General features: G+C 37.3%; 1 protein-coding gene across 1 annotated transcript in view; it reads left to right on the top strand.

Annotated features, from left to right (window-relative positions):
• The window catches only part of LOC306849858 (breakpoint cluster region protein-like), a 42,574-nt gene continuing 17,900 nt past the window's right edge, over positions 1-24,674 (top strand). The window contains exons 1-4 of the mRNA XM_079385224.1: positions 1-2,199; positions 19,986-20,170; positions 20,702-20,806; positions 20,977-21,162. Of these exons, the coding sequence (XP_079241350.1) occupies positions 837-2,199; positions 19,986-20,170; positions 20,702-20,806; positions 20,977-21,162 (1,839 nt within the window). The 5' untranslated portion in view covers positions 1-836. The remainder of the gene's footprint in view (positions 2,200-19,985; positions 20,171-20,701; positions 20,807-20,976; positions 21,163-24,674) is intronic.

The following is a 24,674-nucleotide window of genomic DNA, read 5'->3' as shown; positions in this document are numbered from 1 at the left end:
ACATGACAGACGCTACACAATGCCACAGAAGTTTACAATCCTACTGTCAGGTGTATTTACAATAACATACGTTTAAATATTTTACAGAAGTTACATTTTTCAGAAATATTGATAGAGTCTTAAAATGTGAGGTAACTGATATCTGGTTTGTAATTAAAATGATCAAACAATCATATCAATTCGATAAATTCAGCAAATTCGATAGGCTACAACGATGATTTCTGTGAATTCGCTTTGGCGGTTGCAGTAACGAGTAGACAGATTGGACAATAAACTAAGCGTCGCAAACAGTTTTTTCATTACTTTAGATTACTTTTTTTGTTCCTGAATAACCGAGACTGTGTCTTTAAACTGAGATTGTCTGTGCAGTCGCTATTTATCATGGACTCGTCTAGTCCCACCTCTTCCTTCAGAAGCACGGAGTGCGAGGGAGAGACTGAGAGCAGAGACAGTCAGCGATGCCAGTGGAAACCCTGCAAGAGTACAGCGTATCCCTGAGAAATACGGACGTTTGAGAGAAGAACGGGACTATCATCATTTGCCATTTAAATGGCATGAAACACGGATGTCAATAGATGTTTGAAGTGCACATGGATGTTTCAGCTCTGCTTTTTGTCTTTATGGAGAACATTGTGTATCTGTGCAAGATCAGCTGAGTGAGTGTTTATCAGATGTTGAGATGATGTTCTGCATGTTCATAGGACAAGTTCAGGTCGAATAAGTCGAATATGAAGTTATAAATCAGCATGGCTCTGGGTGTATTTTCTTACAAACAAGTGGATTTTAACATGTAATTTGTTTGCAATTTAAAAAAAGTAAACCAGCAGTAAGCAATCATGGTAGAACCTGTTGGCTTTGTGGAAGCGTGGAAAGCTCAGTTCCCTGACTCAGATGCTCCTGAGATGTCTTTGAACTCTGTTGGAGACATTGAGCAGGAGCTGGAGAAATGCCGAAACTCTATTAGGTGTCTGGAGATGGAAGTGAACAAGGAGCGCTTTCGAATGATCTACCTACAAACGCTTCTGGCCAAGGAGAGGAGAAGCCATGACTCTCAGCGATGGGGTTTCAGTAGGGTCTCACAAGGTGAGCGTAAGCCAGCGGGCACCCATCATCAGAAAGCTGATGGAAGCAGGTGTCTCCCAGCCAAACTGAAGCACACAACTGCGGCAGAGGACAGCCATGAGTCTCAGCCTTGTGTGGAGGTGGTGGGATGTGATGTCTCAGACTTGGACAGACAGAAAAACAGAGATGGAGAAGTTGACGGGATGTCTCCATACAAAAAAAGGAGCGTTGAAGCTCCACGCAGGCCCATTGCTGGACGTGGATCTGCGCACCATGAGGCAGATGACGTTCCAGAATCTCCACCAAAGGAGAAGGTCACCACGGGGTTAGGAGTCGCTGCGCTTCGGTCAAACTTTGAACGTATCAGAAGAGCCAATTCTCAAACATCTGGAGAGGGGAAAAGCGAGAGACCTTACTACGTCAACATGGAGTACCACCAAGAGAAAGGTCTTGTTCGGGTCAATGATAGAGACGTCTCGGAGAAAATAAGTAGTCTGGGCAGTCAAGCTATGCAGATGGAGCGCAAGAGATCTTTGCATTCTGTCCCAGGTAATCTGTCCACTGCTTTTGGGGATGTCCGTAAACCAGAGCAGCCCCATGAAAGAGCCATGGACAGTGGTTACAACTGTGAGTACGAGGAGCCTGATCTAAACCCTGGGTTCCTCAAGGAAAGTTCAGTAAGACTTAATGGAAGAAGAGCACCTCAGCAGAACTGGCATCAGTCAGACTGTCAGGCCTATACGACTGTTTATGTTGGGGGCATTATGGGAGACGGAGAGGACCTGCACTTGACCTGGCCCAGGCGGTCTTACTCGCCTGGAAGTTTTGAGGATGGATACACGCCGGATTGCAGTTCTAATGAAAACCTGACGTCCAGCGAAGAAGACTTCTCCTCAGGGCAGTCCAGCCACGTGTCCCCGAGCCCCACCGCCTACCGAATGTACCGAGAGAAGAGTCGCTCTCCATCCCAGCACTCCCAGCAGTCTTTTGAGAGTGGTAGCCCCCCTACCCCACAGTCCCAAAAGCGGCTCAAGCAACAGCTAGCGCTCTCTGACGCCAATGTTGTTGGTGTCCGCAAGATCTGGCCTGCTGATGGAGGTTCTGACAACTTCAACAACAGTTTCCATGGAGATCTGGGTAAGAAAACATTCTTACAGTGTTTACTTTTGTATGTACTGTAGTGTCTGTTTAGGATTTCACTGTCCCACAGTGGGATTATAATAATATAAAAAGGAATAATAGGAAAACTTTTTGACCTAAGAATGTTTTATAAAAAGCTTTTTTTTTCTGTCAAATTTCCCACTATCCTCAAGCAACACCTGGACAAGAGATTGAAAACCCCTGAGCTATAATATAAATTGAAGCAAATCCATAATTTGGTGTTTTTATTTTTCCAACTACATTTCTAGCCCTCTATCTTCTTTATGTGAGCTCTCCATGTGGTTTCTCCTGCTCCTTATCTCGCTGGCATGATACGACTGGTCGGATCTGCAGCGTTTGAGACCAAGAGTGGCCTGAGGCAGCGCAGTCGCTCACTCTCTGTCCACTCAGAGCATTTATGCATCAGTTCACATTAGTGTTGTTGTCCTGCCTAAGGATAATTAAGCTAAAGGGGTCATTCAGCATGGTGAATTTAGCAAAGCTTTTTGTTGGGGGAGGGGCAAAAGGCTAATTACAAGAAACAAATTAAGAGGGGAACTGAAGATGTCACTTGGACTAAACGATCAGACATCTGTGATTATATTGGTTTGAATGGAAACACAAAGAATGGATCTTTATTGTGAATGGGAGCTATAATGCATTTAAATGTATGGTCACAATGCAAATGGTATGTTGGCTATTGTAGCCATTCTGTCTGGTTTTCCTCTTAATTCGCAAGTCATCACAATGCAAAGAAGAGATGCTGTTTGTAGCAAAGTGTCAGTATGAAACTGTCTTGCACTCATAGTTTTGGCTTTTAACAGTTTCCTTTTAACAATCATTCGGTTGAACATGCAGCAACTGGTGTAGCAACTTGAACACTCATGTTCTGTTTAGATTGACTTCATTTTGGGTCCCAGAGACGGTATGAAATGAAATGAATACTTTTATAATACTTTTTTTTATAATACTTTGAGAATAATAAGAAATCTTTTTGAGCACCAAATCAGCACATTAGATTGATTACTGAAGGATCTTGTGACACTGAAGAGCTTTGCATCACCCGAATAAATTAGCTACATTTTAAAATATATTTAAATACAAAACAGTTACTTAAAAAAAAAAAAAAAAAATGCAAGCTTGTTGAGAATTCTTTCAAAAACATGAACAATGACCCCAATTCAAATGTCTATTTTTCACGGAGAACATTTGAAGTATGTTTTCAAGTAGAAATTTTGTTTATAGTGAATTCAAATCATATAGATATGTCATATCAAGCCATTTTAACTGGGCCTTAGAGTCTCAAAACAGAACATTAGTGTTACATGATTTCGCAAGAGCTCAGTAATGATAAAACCTAGATCAAGCTGAATGCATCATAATTGCATTGCTCATGTTAGTTCACATCTCGTTTTATTATGTGTTTTCTTTGCTTTATAGCTTACAATTGGAGACTATCTTAATGTCTTATGAAATAGTCAAGAAGCCAGTAACTCTGTTAAATTTTCTAAGTGCAATTTGGCAAAAAGTAGAGGAACTGAGAGAAGACTTCAGAGCCAAGAGCAGATTTCTCTCCTTTCGAGCAGAAAACAGTTCATCAGCTCAGTCCAAGCTCTAGTTACGTAAGCAGGCAGAGAGAGCACAGAGCTGCAAACTCAGCACGCCACAAACAAATTGCAAATGATCAGTGTAAAGTTGTGTTTTAGTGGCAGGATTGTCACTAATCCTTAGGTCTCTAAGCTTTCCCCAAATTCTTTTCTGCAATCTTAATTAATCTTGTGCCCTCGAGCTGTTCAAAAACTGCACTTTCGAGTCTTGCAAGATACAATAGTTTAAACGGTCTCCGTTAAAGCTGTTACCCTGAAAGAAAGTGATCAGAGAGTGTGATGCGCAGATTTTAGTCCTCGAAATTCTCAGTCACGCTCACCTAGTGCCCCTCCTTTGTGTAAACATCAGCGGGCACTGCAGCCACGTGCGCTTGTCAAACAAGCACATGCTGTGCCACAGTCTTTGGTAACTGCCCTGATATTTCTGAAAATCCTCAAGGCAGGATTTTAATATGAATTAATCATACTTATATAAGCGTGATACATTGTCTATAGTCACGAAAGTGACTGATACATGCCAGAGGTTATTTCGCAACAAGGAAAAGACGTTTGGTGAAAATCTCTTGAGGTAACACCCACAGTAAAAATTTTCCTTAGACCTCCTCTGTGGTAAAACTGTAATTTTTTTTACTCATGTTTCAGAATCCACCTCATTCACAGCAGTGAAAAGGTGATTGCTGTCATGATAAAATTTGTTTAAGGTTGTCTTTGTGGGCATTGTGCTGACAGAACCAGTCAGTGAAGGAGATCAGATGGTTCTTATAGTTTTACTGTTTGGTGTTAAAAGTCACCTCTTAGGTACAGACCGGCCCTTGCAGACAACCTAATCCTGCCTGTGTTATTAAAATAAACAGTCCTTTGTTAAAGTCCTCACAGACTCTTGAGTTCACTCTGCATGCTGGCTTGAGCTAAAAAAAAAAAAGTCTGGCTAGAAGATGTTTTCAGGCTTGGTAAATATGATCAAAGAAGGTTGTGAAAATTAATCTGCATTGTTAATCCTTTTGATCTTTTATTTAAAAAATTCACAAAAATCTAACCTTTCATTGGATAATAATAATTTCAAATGGGGGAAAATCTCATTATGAAATAAATGTTTTTTCTCAAATACGCGTTGGAAACAATTATTGGTATCCCTAGAAATTCTTGAGTAAAATATCTCTGAAGTATATTCCCATTCATATTCACAATTTTGAGCACTCTAGGGTGATTATGAACATGAAATTATCCAGCCATGACTTCCTGTTTCACTGAAATACAAATAGGAGGGAAAACAAAGCCCAAATTCCCTTAATCATCCATCACAATGAGAAAAACCAAAGAATATATTTCTGATGTGCAGCAAAAGATAATTGAGCTTCACAAATTAGTGAAGTGGCTTTAAGAAAAGAGCTAGAGCAGTGAAAATTCCCATTTCCACCACCAGGGCAATAATTAAGAATTTACAATCAACATAAAATGTTATGAATCTGCCTGGAAGAGGACGTGTGTCTATATCTTCCTAATGCACAATGAGGAGGAGAGTTTGAGTGGCTAAATACTCTCCAAGGACCACAGCTGGAGAATTGCAGAAAAAAAAATTGCAGAGTCTCGGGGTCAGAAAACCTTTAAAAAAAATTGTCAATCAGCACCAACATCACCACATGTTGTCAAGTCAAGTCTGCTTTATTGTCAATTCTTCCACATGTACGGCACATACATACAGAGAATTGAAATTGCGTTACTCTCAGACCCTTGGTACATACAGTTAACATTTAAGACACTGACAGTAGACGTTCAAATACAGATAAATACAGTTTAAACATATGTACATACAACTATACAGATATACAAATGAGGACATTGAAGAAAAATAAAGAAAGAGATAGATAAAGTGGCATAAGGCACATGGCAGATAGAGTGCAAACCAGTTAAATAAAACAAAATTAATAAAACCAATTTGAATTTCAAATTAAAATTTAAATTCTTTATCCCGTTTGTTACCTCAAATTCAGAATTTCTGTTGAAATTTAGAAGACATTCTAAATTAAATTCTGAATGGCGCACATCCCTGCTGCATGGAAATGCTTTCTGATAACAGGTGGTAATGCACTTTATCTTTAGTCTAACGTTGTTTTTGTAAAATTCTTGATTATTTTGAGGCTTTGCAAACAGAATCTATGATTCACATTCAGTAAGGCTTTGGAAATAGCGAGAGGTATTTGCTGGCTCTTATACTTCTTGTTGTTTTACCGTTTTATCATCTACCAGAGCCCATAAATCCACCGAATGCCTCAACATCAGAAATACCACTCGTACAACATCAAACGTGCACCATGTGCGCATAAAGTCTGACAGCAGTAGCAACCGCTGCATGTAATTTGCTTCTTTTCAAACAGTCTACTTATGTGGTCTGTTAAGCTGTAATCTTGCGCTACCAGTGCCCTAAGACACACTAACTGGCCTTTTTTCTGTGTGTGACTGTTTGTGTGTCACCTGTTGTCCTGGGGGTCAGGCTGTGCAAATGGGGGCAGGGCTGAGGCCAGGCTGGCGTGGGTCCAGCTGGCACAGGTCTCAGAGAGCCCTGCACCACCATCACCAGCTGCAGGGGAAAGAGCACATCTTTCTCACTGTCATTTAATGGGAGGAGTTTCCCACTTTACACAAACACACTGGTGTTATTTTATGCAGCACAGAAGTAAAACCATATATAGGAAGAAACAGTCACAACACATTTAAAATCATTTATGTTCTTGGGGAATTGGCTGCTTTCTAAAAAGTTGTTTTATATGTGGCCATAAAGACCTCATGGAATGATTTGACAAGATCTGCTTTCCTGTATTAAAACAGGAAGTTTGGAAAGGAAATATTGAAGGTCTGTCCTTTTTTTTTTTTGTTGTTGTTTTTTTCTCGGAGTGTCCACCTTTACTAAAGTATGTCTGTTAAAATAACACTACAGTGTGTTCTGTTAAAGAGGAACACCTGCAAAAGGAAAAAAAATCTCAACAACTTCCTCAACAAACAGATATGACTGACACAAGTCTGAAAATTGCTATCTGTGGGCCACCAAAACAGCCTCTTCCTTTTCACATACTGTTTGCTTATGTCACAAAGGCAGAATAGTCTCTTGATTACAGAGGACGATGTCAATGATGGAAAGAGTTGCAATGAGGCCCTGTTGGCAAGAGTAAACGGCATCATCATGAAACTATTTCAGTGGTGTTGTTACTTCAAATGGACACTGAAGAACTGGCTTTTCTGGAGTTTGAAATCAGTGTTTTTCTGGCTTCCTGTGGATTCTGTTGGTTTTAAAATGTCTTCCCAACCCTTTCCAATTTCATAATGTGGGTATTTCAGATTAAACCGGATATTTGACATAAAAATACACTAACGTTCTAAAGTTACGTTCTAAAAAAATCTACAATTGTTTATTTTTTTTGGAATGAAATTAATACTTTTATTTAATGGCACATTAATTTAATCAAAAGTGACAGAGACATTTATGAAATTTCAATTTTGTATCCGTTCTTTTGAACTTCCTATTCATCAAAGCGTCCTAAACTGTTTCCACAGAAATATGAAGTAGCACAACTGTTTTCAACATTGATAATAATAAGAAATGTTTCTTGATCACCAAATCAGCATATCAGAAAGCTTTCTGACACTGAAGTAATGCTGCTGAAAATTTAGCTTTCTTATCACAAGAATAAATTACATTTTAAAATATAATAAAATAAAAAACTGCTATTTTAAAATGTAATGTCACAATATTACTATTTTTATTGTATTTTTAAATTGATAAATGCAACCTTTAAGCAACATTACAAAAAATCTTACCAACCCCAAACTTTAGAATTTTTTTTTTTCTACTATTTTTACTTTCATGTTTGCATATGTGACCTTAAATTAATAGTTGGAGAAACAAGCATGTACAATTAAATATCCCATTCTAATTCTGCACCAGTCCCTCTCGTCTGCTACTGGACTACTCTCCTACATTTTCCCCCCAGCAGCGTAACCTCACAGACCTAATTTTCTTTGTCTTTTTTTCTGTTCTGTTGGTCCCCCGTGATTCACAGTAATATCATAACCCTCGGCTGCCTCCCAATACTACCACGACTGTCTTGTCCTTTTGCCTGTCTTCAGATTCCTGATTGATGTTAACCGTCTAAAGCAGGGTTCCTCAATTTTTTCCCTGGAGGGCCAATCTTGCTGCAGAGTTTAGCTCCAACCCTGATCAAACTCATCTACCTGTGATTTTCTAATGATCTTGAAGACATTGATTAACATGCTCAGGTGTGTTTGATTAGGGTTAGAGCTAAACTCTGCAGGAAAGTGGATCTCATGGGCCAGATTTGAGGATCCCTGGTCTAAAGCTAGCTGTATCATAGTTGATGTGCACATTTTTAAAGATTCGGAATTATCAACATGAATTCATCAATTATAAAATAATCAATTATCAGAACTTTAGTTTATACATTTTTAGGAAGTAAAAGGCAAAAAAAAACAAAAAACATCCACCTTCAGGTTGTGGCACGTGCCATCTTGCAATAAAATCTTTATTTTTATCATGGAAATTTAACTTTTATATTGTTAATAATACTTGATGATATTTAATTTGCTTGATTATACATTACTTTTTTAAAAATCATATGATATGTGACAGGCTTTTGAGGAACGTGTATTTGTACATTTTTACAATTAAATAAACTGAACTTTATGGTGATAATATCAAGCAGACAAGACCGTAAAAATACAAAGTTTAACTTTCCACTGCTCCTCTGCTATTTGCCCTGATCCCCCTCTGGGGCTTACCCAGCTTCCCTGGTGGGACTGAAAGGGCTTTCTGTGCTCCTTCCCTAAAGTGTTTATGGAATGTCTCAGCTGCTTGATAAGTGCGGTAAATACACAGCTAATGAAATGTAAAGTGGCCCACGAGCACAGGCACTGACCCCTGGGGGCTGTTGCGCAGTCATGTGTGTGGAAAGTGGTTGGTGTAAAGTGCAGCCTGAAGGTCAGATACATCACCTATAAGATTTAGGATATTCTCCTGTGGTGTTATGGTAAAAGCTCCTTATGTTTATGCTTGGCATGTGATATACTTCCTTTAGTGGTTACTGTTGATGCCCTCTGTTATGTGTATGTACTATGGATGCTCAGGGCTCCAGGCAAAAAAATTAAATAAAATCACTGTCATGAAAATTTTAGGAGCCAAACTACTTTTTAGATGACAAATGGTAGTATGACTCAATAAAGCTGATCGTTCCGCAACTCTTCACTTCATTGAGTATAAAGTTTCTTACTTATGTTTTAACAACAGTTAACAGTCATGAATTATGTTTTAGTACACACACAGACTGACAAATTACGTAATATACACTTTTTTCCAGATGATTTAGTATGAATTAGTTCTAATTTGATGCTGCTACTGTAGTTATCCTTGCTGTATATTTTGCCTTATTAATATCAGTCTCTTTTTAAAGAATATTTTTGATTTAGGAAGAAAACTTCCAAGTGATTGAAAAAGTTCCCATTACAGTCTGTTGAAACCTTACAGTTGCACACTTTGTTAAATTATAACCAGTAATATATTTGTTAAATATTTAAATTTAATCTAATTGTTTTAGAATGCTGTTATTGATTTATTTAAACAAAACTGTGTTTGAAATGTTTCTTGTAAATATGTGACAACCTGTCAGTAAACAGACTGATGTAAGTCTCACTAACCTAAAATAAATATCACAAAAGTTTATCAGTTCATTTTGAATGGGACCAAAAATTATTCTCAGTTCAGTAAAGGAGTCAGTTATAAACTCAGTATTGCCTCCAAGCCTGAATTAGGGGTCGACCTGTTTGTTTTTCAGGCCCGATGCTGATTCTGATTATTACAGATCAAGTAGTCTGATAACCGATATTTTGAACAGATATAAACCGCATGTCTGGTGTAAAAATTAAAATTAATCTTAAAATTAAGAATAACCAGTTCTCTGACAGAAACTTTCTTTAAATGCTTTTAAATTATTTTATCGGCAAATCTGTTTTGAAAATGACAGATACCAATAAGCATAAAAATGCTTAATATCGGCACCGATAATCAGTTGACCCCTAGTCTGAATCAGTCACAGGTTTCATTAATAGTTTTGACCGACTCATAAGAGTAATTTTCCAGTTTATAAGAGTCTCTTTTTTTTTTTTTTTTGCAACTCCGACATTGTAACTCACAGTTTGTTTTTGTGTTCAGGAAAATTTATTTTTAATTGTCACACACATTTTCTTATATTAGATCACTTGAGTCACAATTTAGGGCCCTGATATGTGGCTGTGTATACATGGTTACTCAAGTACAGACTTGAACATTTATTAAGCTTTGATATACCCTGTTCCCACTCAGATCTATTTAAGCATTTTTAATGAGTATGTTTGGTAGTCCCGCCCTGATTCTCATTAGCTCTTCTCAACCTATCTGATAAATAAAGAGAATTTAATGACTGTGGTGTGGTCACTTTGATTCATCCTCCTCCATAATGAAGGCAGCCGAAGGGCTATGGAAGTGTTTTGGGGAAGCATGAGGGAACTAGCCATCAGCCAAACTAGCATGCGGTGTGTGGTTAAACACATGCACTCCTCAGGTCCAGCAGTAGTGCCACCCTTTCCCAGGCCCTGAGTTTTTATTTTGATTCAGTATGTGGATGGGATTTGCTTATAAAGTCCATCTGGGAACTCCAAACAATTGAGTAAATTTGGCCTGTACTCTATCTCTTTCCACAGTGCGAAATAAGCAGAAACGTTTCACTGCTGATTTATTGAAGGCTTAAGCTTTTGAATACCGCAGAGTCTTTAGCTGCCATGCCAACTGCTGGTTTAACGGTCTTACCAATGCTTAATTGCTTAGATGGTTGGTTTAGATATTAAAAAATTGGTCAGACTAATTGTTTTCATCTATTGTGATGACGTTATTGCACCGAAAAGCGTTTTAGAGTAACTATAAGATCTGTTGTAGAGCCAGGCTGCGTTTGATAGGACTGTCTGCTTTTTCTTCAGAAGGACAGAGAGATGCGTATTAATAGTGTTGCAGAAAGCCATTGCTATTTGAATTCCTTTTTATGAATATGAGGCCCAACTATGCTTTTCCACTCCCTAAATTATCTCAAGCCAGACATTAGGGTGACACAGAATTACTAATAGCATTTTATGCTAGGAAAAAGCTAAATGTTTTGGTCATTGTTCTGTGTTGATACTATATACAGTACGTAAGGCATCCCATTTATTGACCAGCTGCTATTTTTCCTCCAGAATAAATCTTAGCAAATCTTGTATTGACTCCTCAACTGGCTGTCCTAAGTGAATTGCCTTTGACGGAGACTATTTTTTAGTTGCCTCTTGTAGCCATGCAAATGTGTCTGCGTGACTTTCTGGTAAAATCCATTTCCACTCTCGCCCGCATGACCGAGCACCTCCCCGGTGACCGTTCTGTCGAGAGCTCCATTGATTTACTGAAGAAGCAAATCCTTTTAACACCACGGCACTTTTCTCTTTACTCTCAGAGGCCTCTCCTGAAATCGATGTGTGTGGAGTGAAGGCCAGTGGCCCCATCATTAACCCGTCCCGATCAGGTGCTGGATTTAGGTGTCACTCACTTTATCTGTTGTCCCAGTAGGAGACAGGGAACACATATTTGGATATTTTAAACCCCAAGTTTGTTTTAAAATTTTTGGCTGCAAGATAAGGGCTGTTTGTCATAATCAAAATGAGTCCAGGATATTCAACATGAAAATTGAGAGTAGCAAAGTTTATGGTTTGATTTATTTAAAAATCGTAAAAATCTCATCAGGAAATTAATCGGGCGTAGGTAGGTAGATAGATGGATAGATAGATAGATACAGTGCCATGAAAAGGTTTTTGCCCCTTCCTGTTTTTGTTTTTGTTTTTTTTTGCATATTTTTCACACTTGAAAGATTCAGATCATCAAACAAATTTTAATATTACACAATGATAATGCAAGTAAATACAAAATGCAGTTTTGAAATTATGATTTCATTTATTAAGGGAAATAAGCTGTCCAAACCTACCTGGCCCTACGTGAAAAATGAATTGCCCCCCCCCCTGTTAAATCATGAAAGAACTGTGATTAACCACATTATTTTAGAAAGCTTAAATTTCACTAGACGAACCCAGGCGTGATTACTGCAAGACCTGTTGAATCAAGAAATTACTTAAATAGAACCTGTCTGACAAAGTGAAGCATGCTTATAGAGCAACACATGCCGCGATCTAAAGAGATTCAAGAACAGATGAGAAACAAAATGGTTGACGTATCAGTCTGGAAAGGGTTATTATAACGCCATTTCTAAGGGTTTGGGACTCCAGCGAACTAAAGTCAGAACCATTATCCACAAATGGAGAAAACTTGGAACAGTGGCGAACCTTCCCAGGAGTGTCCAGCCTACCAAAATTACTCCAAGAGCGCAACGACGACTCATCCAGGAGGTCATAAAAGAACCCAGAACAACATCTAAAGAACTGCAGGCCTCAATTGCCTTAATTAAGGTCAGTGTTCATGATTCAACAATAAGAAAGAGCCTGGGCAAAAATTGCATCCATGGCAGAGTTCCAAGGCAAAAGCCATTGCTGACCAAAAATAACACAAAGGCGCTAAGACTTTTGGGCAAATATTCTGTGGACTGATGAGACAAAGGTTAAACTTTTTGGAAGGTGTGTGTCCAGTTATATCTGGCGTAAAACCAACACAGGATTTCATAAAAATAACATTATACCAACAGTAAAACATGGTGGTGGTAGTGTGATGGTCTGGGGCTGCTTTGCAGCTTCAGGATCTGGGCAACTTGCCATAATTGATGGAACCATGAATTCTACACTCTATCAGAAAATCCTAAAGGAGAATGTCCGGCCATCAGTTTGTGACCTCAAGCTCAAGCGAACTTGGGTTATGCAGCAGGACAATGATCCCAAACACACCAGCAAGTCCACCTCTGAATGGCTCAAGAAAAACCAAATTAAGGTTTTGGAGTGGCCAAGTCAAAGTCCGGACTTAAATCCAATTGAGATGCTGTGGCATGACCTTAAACAGTCCTTTCATGCTTGAAAACCCTCCAGTGTGGCTGACTTAAATCAATTCTGCAAAGAAGAGTGGGCCAAAACTCCTTCATAGCGACGTGAAAGACTCATTGACAGTTATCGCAAATTCTTGATTGCAGTTGTTGTTGCAAAGGGTGGCACAACCAGTTATTAGATTTAGGGGGTAATTACTTTTTCACGTAGGGCCAGGCAGGTTTGGACAGCTTTTTTCCCTTAATAAATCAAATCATTATTTCAAAACCGCATTTTGTATTTACTCGGGTTATCTTTGTGTAATATTAAAATTAGTTTGATGATCTGAATCTTTTAAGTGTGACGTATGCAAAAAATAAAATAACAGGAAGGGGGCAAAAACTTTTTCACACCACTATAGATAGAGCAAACTATAGAACAAAGGATAGAGCAAACGATAGAAAGAAAGAATGAAAGATAGAATTACAGAATGAAGGATAGCGCAAAAGATAGAACGAAGGAAAGAACAACAGAGAGTGAAGGACAGAACAAAAGAGTGAAGGATGGAGAGAACAATGCAATGACAGAAAGAAGGATAGAACGAACGATAGAGCGAAAAAACAATTAACAGCGCAAACGATTAGACATGAATGAAAGATAAAGCGAGCAAAAGAATTATAGAGTGAACTATAAAATGAAAAAATTATGGATATAAAGAACAAAGGATATAGCGGACAATAAAACGAAAGAATAGTGTGAGTGAGAATGAAAGAACAAAGCATAGAAAGAACAAAGGATAGAAAGATCAATTGTTTTGATGTCAAAAAATAGAGGAATACCAGACAATTTCAAAATCGTTTTATGAGCTGATTTTTGTTAGTTATCTATTGTTGTACAATTACCGAAAACACTTTTTCTAAATGTAATTTTTGACTTTGTTTCCAAAATGTTTCCCATCATCCATCTCAGAAATGTACGTATTGTTTTATTCCGGCACTGTGACTATGCTACCTTCCACCATTGTCATTCGATTATTACACCACTTATGAAAACAGCTCTGTTGAATAAGTCCAGACTTTTTGTCTGAGTCAGTGAGTGAAGTGTGGAGATGTTTACAATTCCAGCTTACAAAGAAAGACATGAAGGGGGGCCGTTCCCACAGACCTGTCATCATGGAATCTACCCTCCTAAGTGTTTATCACAGACTGAGAGATCCAAATAAATGCATTCTGTCCTCCCACGTTTACCTGACACTGCTGTTAGCCTTTTTATATAATGTGAAGAATGATGATTGAGAGCGTCCAGGAGTGTGAAGGTCATATTAAAACGAATAGGCTTTCATCAGTCCTACATGCCTTTTTATGCACCTTGTGGAATATATTAAGAAATACCCATTTCTGTCATTGACATTCTCACTTCTCTTTGTACCATTTTTGTGTTTTTAGAGGGGAGGCTTGACATCTCACATGAAAGATGAAGAAAAGTGACCTGAACTGGAAATACTGTAGTTCAAGTACATGTAACTAAATGCTATTGGTTCAAATAGGTAATGACTAACCACGAGCTTAGAGATGTTTTTTAGTTTTTAGGGGAACTTGTATTTTTATGTTTCGAATTTAAGTCCAAACTAGAGAGGAAGAAGTGTAACATACTGAAATGACATTGATATTTGACCTCCTTCCCTGCTTCCCCTATGCTTGCTCCTTTTCTATTGTTTCTTTTGCAGGATACCAAAGTATTTTTTCGACTTTGTGAACCCAAGAAAAATGGCCAAAACTAAATGGAAACTTGAAAAAGTCACAGAAAAAGCTGTGTCGATATCTTATCTGTGATGTTGCTTTGGTGTTGATATGACGTTGTAGATGGTGTGTCATAAACAGGAAGTTGCTTTATCCAAAATAGTAACAGTTGAATGGCTGTCAATGCACCGAAGAGCTTTTTCCTGTCTGCTATATTTACACCGTCTCCCTTCTGAGGGGAAAACGGTCCACCAGCTTGTCTTTGAGGTGTTTCGGAAATTTGAGACACAACCACGTTTCAGATAAAACTAATTTAGTACCGACAGGCTTTTGATACACACGCATACGCCACATCCTTTGTTTCATGAGTTGGATTTACATGTAAACCTGCCAAAAATGATATTTTCACACAACAGATATGTCCTGTTGACCTACTGCTTCCTCTTAGGGGGCCATATGCACACGTATAGAGGAACGTTACAGCATGATTTGTATTCATCTTCATGCTCATCACGCTGCAGACATCCTAATCGTGAAATCTGTATCTGTGATATAAATAGGGTTTTTAAAAAAACATTAGCAAGATGTGTCCTACTTTATAAATGCTTAATCGTTCAGAGCACAATTGATTTAAATTTATTTGTGCAATAAATATAAAATGGGGGTGTTTGTATTTATGATTTAAATAACGGAACAGATTAAAAAAAGAAGCGTCACAAGCTAATGTGTTTCCACAAGCTAATGAATGAATTGTGTAAATTAGAAGCATATGTAGAATATATGGAAATATATATAATTTCTAACTTTTAGTTTTTTTTACATATTGTGTATATATATTTATAATTAAATTATTTTATGGTATATGCATATAAATTTTTTATATATATATATATATATATATATATATATAACCAGCTCCGTGTTGTCGTCATGGAGGAGTGGATAAAGTTTGATCTTCGAGTTAGAGAAGACCGTTATGAGCAGCTGGTTATGTTAGAGTAGATCAGTGAATCTGATCCTGAGATGGATTGTTTCTGGCTTTACACATCTGGCGCGTTCCACTCCCTTTGGGATCATATTCAAACACACGGATTAAGATGATCTGTGTGTGGTTTGTGAGTGAGTGTGTGTGTTTGTGTGTGTGTGTGCACATATCGGTGCAAGGAAAAAGGCTAAGAGTAGAGCGACTTTTTCTGGTATTATCGCAGGATAGAAATGCTGATATTGCGTCATGACCGTTTAATCTGCCTCAGTGTTGAACTGTGTGATGCATTTGTATTCACTGCCAGCAGACACTGAACCATCTGCTCTTGGTTGCCCTGTTCATTGCTTACCAGAGAACTGTGATTTTAAGTTCAGGAGTTATAGCTCATTGTTAATATCTTTGCCCTCCCATTTGTGGATTTTTGAATAGCATTATATAATAGCTTTGAGTCTTCGTCATTTCAGAGATAAATTCTCCGTATTTAATATTTCCTTCCAAGGAAAAGGGGGTAATTTTTACCGCTTTGTTCCACCGAAGGCCTTTTTTAAGACTTCCTGGTTGTGTCTAAAAAGCTGTTTGACAGTGTGACATGAGAACTGCTGTGGATGGGCAAGTGCAGACATGAAATTACTCAAAGGAATTCATCACTTTCTAAGCCTTTGACCAGGGAACTTTATTATGCTGAAATCTGGTTTAGGTCTTAGGATCATGAATTAAAGGCATTTCATTTGTTGTTAGGGATATCAATGTTTTTAATAGTTTATCTATCTAGCTAGCTAGCTATCTAGCGGTGTTAATGTTTGTGTGAATGTGTGTTTTCGTTGGAAAGATGACCTTGCTTCAAACGTGTGTTTCCTTAAAGTTGAGTGTCGTGGTCAGACATCCCTGCACACTTCCTCAATGGCTGATTCACAATCACCGTGACCAGTGAGTCTATTCCACACACACTAACTCCATCGGATGATTGGCGTTTTGGATGCCAATTTTAAAACCATATTTTTTTGTGGCCTACACATTGCAAATTACACAGTTTTTGCAAAAATATGTAAGGAACAATAAATATAAAGGGATTATATTATATTTTTTCCTTTACAAGACTACAGTACTGTTTATAAGTTTGGGGTCTTTAAGATTTTAGTTGTTGTTTTTGAACTCTTTTTTTTTTTTTTTTTTTTTTACATATATGACAACAAAGCTGAATTTTCAGCATCATTACTCCAGTCTTCAGTGTCACATGATCCTTCAGAAATCATTCTAATATGCTGATTTGCTGCTCAGAAAAAAATCCTATTATCATCAATGTTCAAAACAGTTGTGCTGTTTAATATTATTGTGGAGAGTCTAATAATTGTTTTCAGGATTCTTTGATGAATAGTGCAATTTATGTGCAATACAAATCATGTTTTAACACCATAAATGTCACTTTGGATCAATTTAATGCATCTTTGCTGAATAAAAGTATTAATTTCTTTCAAAAACCTTTGAGCGGTAGTGTATTTGCACACACAGGAGAAATAACATTAGGACGATTGTTTTTTTATGGACGTGCTCATATGAAACATACATTTCCACAGTCTATGTGGCCTTGGTGTTAGCCACAGGAATTGTTTTGCTCATAAGCTCAGTTTTAGTGGCTAATCACAAAGTAACACACGCTGCCCTTTGGCATGGCTCTTCCTTCTACACTGGGTCAGCAGAGACCTCTTTCTCTCACTCTTTTGCTATCTCTCTCTGTAATCCTCTACCTCTTTTCTCCTGCTCTCTATTTGTTCAGGCTCTGTCTATTATTCTGTCTTTTTAAGCAGGCTACATGCCAAGCCACTCAGCAGGGCGGCCTCCATGTTTCCGGAGTCCTCTCTTTCCTGTTTCTCTCACAGTGAGGTGATTTAACTCCTAGTTGCTCCCATCTTTGTCCTCTCTTAATGTCATCCCATGTAAGCCTGTTGACTGCTAAATGAACCAAGACACGAGACACTGCACTTCTGACTAGTGAACAGCAATTCTGGGTGATGCCCTTTTGCTGCTGTTTATCACAAAGCCAACAAACTCTCAATCTTTCAAAGTCTTTTGGGTAAGCAAATCACAAATCACATTGTTTGTGTATATGAGTGGTTGTTGTGCTGGATGGATATGAGTGTACAGGCCTTACCTGCAGGTGTCAGGGAGTATAAACTAGATAGGCTTTGAATTTCACACTCATCTTTTCCTTAACAGCTGTATGCAACATTGGCAGTTACGGCAATGCTAAGCCTTTTTTTGTTTGAACCTTTTTGAAAAATATGATTAAAATAAATACCAGTGATTTAAAGATCTAGAGGAAAAGAATAATTTATAGATTAAAATTAACATTTTAAGATTTGTTAACAGTAAGAGTAACTACTTATATTAATAATAACAACTAACTTTATAATAAGAATTATATAAACATAAATAATCACTATATAAGGTTCGGTTTGTTATTTTCACTTTAATGTACATTAAAATATTAGAAAAGAAGTTAACAATAAGAAACTACAGCATTACCTATTAAATGCTGGGAAAGTTGTTCACTGATAGTTCATGATTATTTTAATGTGCTACCAAGTTAATGATTAGTATGATGTAATATTTATGCTATTAATGTTACTGTTGACGAGTGCCCTTTTTAAAGGCTAACTTTATGAAGAAATATGTTCATGAGCATATTTGTTTTGCAGTGGTATCTAAATTGTTAGTGAAATTTCAATGGTATTGTTTCTGGATACTGAAATTTTAGTATCTTAAGTAAATTTTGTTTAAATGCGCTGTGTACAGAGCAAGAGCTGTGAGGGATCAATGAGTGGATTCACTATTGATGATCTTGACTGTGTGTGTGTGTGTGCGTGCACATGTTTTGTGTACATCTAGATAGCTCTTGACTGTAGTTTCAGACTTCGTCTTAACTGCGCTGATCAGCACACCAGATAAGACGGACATATAGTCGATACGTTTGTGTCTGGACGTCTCTGTTCACAGACTGCAGGAAATGAATTACTGTTTTTAGACAACTCTACAAATACAGACAGAGCGATAACTCACAATAGTCAGGATAGTCTATGAAGATTCATCATGTCTCAAGTCACTGCAGTCTGTGAATCACAGCTGATGTGAATGATAACCATTGTGTGTGTGTACTGTACTATTCACTATACCTTATTTCTCATTTTTGGGTGTGAACTATTCCTTTAAACACAGTTTATTTGTATATTTAGGCTGAATGAAGTGCATTTGTTTGACTTCAGCTCAGCAGCTGCTCCTCATTTTTAAATCGGAACATGCTCTGTATATTAAAATGGCATCACTAATGCAGCTATTCATCCATAGCCCTTAATCCTCATCAATGGTAATTAAAACGAACAATGGTGTTGAATTATTCATTGCTATTTGAGTGATTAAGAGGTTTTACTTTCCGCTCAATGGGGTCTCATCAGTCTTCTCCTAAATGGACTGCTTTGACTTCGGTTTCACATTTCCACCAGTGGGCTGTCGTGATTCTAACTTTCATATCATCCTTTCACTGCCAGTAAAAGAGGGTCTCCGTCATGATTGCAGTTGTCTAGTCTTTCATTGTTCATTTGTTGTGTCAGGCTTGAGGAATACAAAGAACTGACTCGACTTCCCACTCTTAAACTCCTCCTCTTGGTTAGTATCAGTGATATTCCCTGGGGGAACAAATACTCAGTCTGTCACAGCAACAAGCAGATTATATGAAGAAAATATTGGCGCAAGTTTAGTGAAAAACTCTTCTCTTGTTCCCAGAGTCCTCTCAAACAAAGGACTTAATTCAGGTTTGCACTGAACAGTGAACTGTATTATACATGCTTTTTGTAAGTAAAACATCCAATCCGTCTTCATATTGTCAGAGGAAAAATTACAATTCAGTTGCTGCATTTTACTACATTTTTAATAATTCAGTTGCGGCGTCATGCATTAATGATGAACAGGAGACTTAATTGAGGCTGTGATTTAGAGAGATGGTAGAAAATGTTTCCAAGAGTAAATTTGAAATGGGTGTTGAATTCCTAACAGCTTTGGTTGTCTTCGCTTGGCAGACTTTATCTGTTGCTTTCAATTATGCGTCAAGGTCTTTATTGCGAAGAGGAAAAAGCTCAATCTTTTTGGCTAAGGTTTCGGTCCTCTGTGTGGATTGCATTAAGGGATAAGAGATGTATGAGACACTCTGGTAAAGGACGTATTGATTATTTCAAGCACTTAAAATTAAGATGGAAAGCTTGACTTGAGAACCCATTTTTGGTTGTTTGCCAAAACGATAAATTATGTTCTGTAATTATACGGTGTATAATTATATGTAATGCATACATTTAAAATTACTGATATGTTTTAAAAGTAAATAAAATCATATGGTACACTTGTTAGTCAGCCTAACCTCTCTCTTCTCTTCATTTGCAGACATCCCGTTTAGCGGGACCCCGCCTCCAGCGTACGTTTATGATGGCGATCGAGGGGAGGACCAGCGTATGCAGCCTGATGTTGCGTCCTACACAGATGATCCCCTCTCCTCTCCACGCCTTCACCTGAAGGGTCGAAGTATTAGAGAGCCCCCTTCCTCGGTGTCCCTGGAGTCCACTAAATCAGTAAGGGAGATTAAGATACAGGGCTAACCTTCATTAAAGTCATAGTGTTTACACACCTCTCCCAAATGTTTTTGTTGTTAAATAAATCTTGTATTTTGTAAGATAATTATTGTGTGTGTGTGTATATATACATATATGTGTGACACATTGTTTCCATATAGTTTATTGGCCCATATTACAGATTTATCCATATCAGTTGATATTGCAAATTTAATATTTAAAAAAAAAACCATACAAAATGCAAATAGCTACATTTAGATTCTCAGTAGCTACTTATACTTCAGGTGTAAGGGTCTTTTAACATTTGTTTTCTGAACTTTTGACCTTTTGTTTTCTTTATCTTTATTCTTTGGGGTGTTTCATATATGTATATGGGATTGCGTGGTCTATGCTTGACCTCTGTAAATCTGTATGGGACAGGATTTAGGTTTTATGAGGATTACCTTGCTGAGGAATTGCTAGAGACTGTAGACAGGAATATGTGTTTTTGGCTGAACCCTTAATGTATTTGTTCATCATGGATATTCCCAGTCGGAGTTGGATGTCGAAAAAGGGTTGGAGATGAGGAAATGGGTCTTATCGGGGATCCTGGCCAGTGAGGAGGCCTATCTGAGCCACTTGGAGGCGCTCTTACTGGTGAGTCTTCAGGCTTTGCTGGGTCTGTTTTACTGCAAGATTGCTCACAAAAGAGGGTCAAAGATCACCATTATAGTGGTGCTGAGCTTTGCACATTGCACTCCACCCAGGTGGTTACAAATGGAACCCCCTTTTGACCTCCTGTTGTTTTTTTTGTTTTTTTATCTTAGCCCATGAAGCCCCTGAAAGCTGCTGCCACCACCTCCCAGCCCATGTTAACCCTCCAGCAGATAGAAACCATTTTCTTCAAAGTGCCTGAGCTCCATGAGATCCACAAAGACTTTTATGATGGCCTGTTACCCAGAGTTCAAAAGTGGAGCAACCATCAATGTGTGGGTGACCTCTTCCAGAAACTGGTTAGTAGTGTTTTATTATATTATATTATTATATACATAATGCTGAATCTTTTAGTTTGCATTAAAATTAAAATAGCCTTTCATTTTTTAATTAATTAGGTCATTTGATTATGCAAAAAGTAGGCATTTCATGTAGTTATTTGATATATTTTAGGATTATTAAAATTCTGACTGATAGCGATTTAAGCCAGTAATTATTTTCATGTTATGACTAATAACCAAAAAATTACTAATATTAAAATTCTGTAATATTTTGTCTAAATAAGTTAAAAAAAATCAATCATTTTAAATGCTTCAAGTCATCACAACAGTATAATGTGCAGTATGGAAAATGGAAATTCATGGATATTAATCAGATTTGCTAAAGATTATATTGTTATTCAAATATTAGTGTTATTTCACATTAGCATGTATAATTAATAGTGCTGTCAAACGATTAATCGCATCCAAAATAAAAGTTTTTGTTTACATAATATATGTGTGTGTACTGTGCATATTTATTATATGTATATAAATACACACACATACAGTATATATTTTGAAAATATTTACATGCATAAATATATATTCATATAATTAACATTATATTTATATATATATATATATATATATATATATATATATATTTAATATATAAACATACCATATTTTTCTTAAATATATACATGCATGTGTGTGTATTTATATATACATAATAAATATATACAATACACACATTATGTAAACAAACTTTTATTTTGGATGCGATTAATGGACTCTAAAGCAGTCCACATGCACGTGTCTAATTCGGGTAATCCATACATGATATTTCTGTCAGACCACCCAAGAGAGATTTTTTTAAAAACAGTTTATAAATGGAGTCATCATCAAAGCATGTCTCTCTGGTCCTCCCTAAGGAACATTTCCTTTGATAACTGGTTTAGTGAGCTTCACGAGCAACAGCCACAACATTCCAATCAGCACAATTAGCTGTGGAAACTGAAACTTTACCCCATCTTTATAGACGCCCACAGGACTTGACGCTCATGCAGATGAAAGCTTTTCAGAGCCACATGACTGCATGTAAAGCAGCTAGGGGGTCTTGCTCTAAGATCGGTGTGGCTGCGGTCAGAAATGCTGGGGTAGGGTGTTGCTGCCAGGTGCACAGATTGCATGACAAACATCTTTTTTTCTTTCTTTTTTTACGGTATTGATTATGTAAGTTGCGTGGTTTGCCTTTTCACCCTCTTCTTGGTCTTCTCTTGATATATGAATAGTGACTTTATTTATTGTATTTTACAAATTTACACTAAGATTTTTTAATTTTTTTTAAAAGAATTAATATTTTTGATTTAGTAAGGATGCTCTAAATTGATCAAAAGTGACAGTAAAGACATTTATAATGTTACAGTGAAATATTGACATAAATTTTTCTTTATCTTGTGCATTCTAGCTATTACACAAATAAAATGCATTGAAAGCTGTAAATTAATTCTATGGCATGAACTGTTGCAGGATTTGTTTCAGCAGTAAGTGGAAAATATAAAACCCAGAGTGGAGCAGTAGGAGAGATTGTTGTTGATCTGATCCACTCATAAACTCTGATGTTTTTTAATTTGGGGTTTGTGTTTGAAACATTTCACCATCCCCTCAGGAATCCACAGCCAGGGTTGAAATCGGTGATTGTTTGACATAAATCTCTTTTTTGAAATATAAAGGCATTGAGGTTGAGTAAGTGTGGCCCAGAGGCTGAATTCATTCATCTTTTATTTGAATTGTTAATCCCACAGAGATTATATTGTTAGTTGCAAATACCTGTGGTTATTATTTGAGGCATTATCGATGTGTAGAGCTGAGCAGTTTTGTAGCTTATTCCTTTATCTTTGTGCAGATATGTTTGGATGGAAATGTATTTCTAAAGTATGACTATTTGGGAGAAAATGCCATGTCCCTTACGTTGGGAATGCGTGTGTGTTTGCAGTAACATAGTTCTCTTCCAGGGTGTGTGTGTTTTACACATAGAGGGGTAAATAAACAGGAAATCCCACAGGGAGACAGAGTGGCACAGAGTTTTCAGTGGACAGTGAGTCCAGTGTCTGCTCTGTTTCCCTGAAAGCATGATGTCATAGAGCAGGGGTGTATGTGTCTGCCCTGGAAACCCACTCACTGCTGGGCATTCCCTTGCCCTCTCCCTCTCCCTGTGGACTGCCAGCTCTCACGCCATGGGATTTACTCACCCCTGACTCTTCAGAAGCAATGAGTCCAAAAAATGGTCTCAGATTTTGTTTTCATATTGTAATAAATAGGTTCAGGCCAGTGTTTCCTACTGAATTCAGTCTACTCTTCACTACATATGTATACTAAATATATATGCTGAATATATATTAAAGCTCTATAGCAAGTGTGTATGTTTAATGGCACATTGTCGTATTTTGACACAAATAAATAGTGCATAGTATGATAATGATAACTTGCAGTAGACAATTCAGATGTTGGTTTAGTAGTGAAGGATTCGTCAGATTGATTCAAATTTATTGAACAGGTTATGAATAAAAACAGCTACTAAGAGTCATTTTTTCATGAATCAGGATACACTGGTCATGCGGTAGGTTTTTGAACCTGCTCATGAGAGTCATTTGTTCGTAAATCAAAATACAATTTTTGACTCCCTTACTGTAAATGAATTTGTTCATAAGAGTCATTTGTTTGTGAATCAGATTACAGTGGTCAATATATTTTTGATCCACTAAAATGAACCAGCTCAAAAAAGTAATTTTTTACATGCACCCTGTAAGTACAACTCAATCAAAAGATGTTTCCTGACAATATTTTCTATTTTATTACTTTCAAAACAAACTTACATTCAAAATCAAAATATAGCTGTAGATGAAGCTAAAGAGGTGTCTTCAGAACTCTTCACTAGAAGAGTCTTTAGAAAGTGGTTCTTTTCACTCTTTTAATGAGTATTCATCTTTTATCAGTTAGCGGAGTTAACAGCACGATGTAATCCGTCTTTTTTCTGATCTCAGGGTAATGATGCTCATATTCTGGATCGCTCACAAGTTTCCTCAGTTGCAGTATAATGGCTGTGTTCAAGGAAGTGCTTAACCTCTCTGTCTCATGACAAGGCCCATCACAAGTCCTCTTATTTACCCCAGTGTTGGCAGCACTCGAGATGTTGCCATGGAAAATGCTTATTATCTGTGCCCATTTCACAGTTGTTGTCTTTTGAATGGTGTTTTTTTCTTCATGACACAAATGCTCATTCATGGCAACATTTTGGCTTTGTTTACACCAAGTCAGTTCTTGTTTGTTTCAGTATGCATTCACCCTCTTAAAATGGACATTTTAGACACGCTCTGGAAAAAGTGTTATCGTGTGTGTGTGAAGGAAATTACTAAATGTTCTTTTCATTTTTGTTTTGTAAGTGATAATTGCCTTGATTTTTCTTCATTTTCTTTAGATATTACATGGAACACATACAAACTTTACAAAAAACTTAGTTTGATGTTGTGGAATTAATGCCACAGCTG

The sequence above is a fragment of the Barbus barbus genome, assembly GCF_936440315.1.
Source record: "Barbus barbus genome assembly, chromosome: 29".
Classification (NCBI taxonomy): Eukaryota; Metazoa; Chordata; class Actinopteri; order Cypriniformes; family Cyprinidae; genus Barbus; species Barbus barbus.
This window is presented reverse-complemented; position numbering and strand designations above follow the sequence as displayed.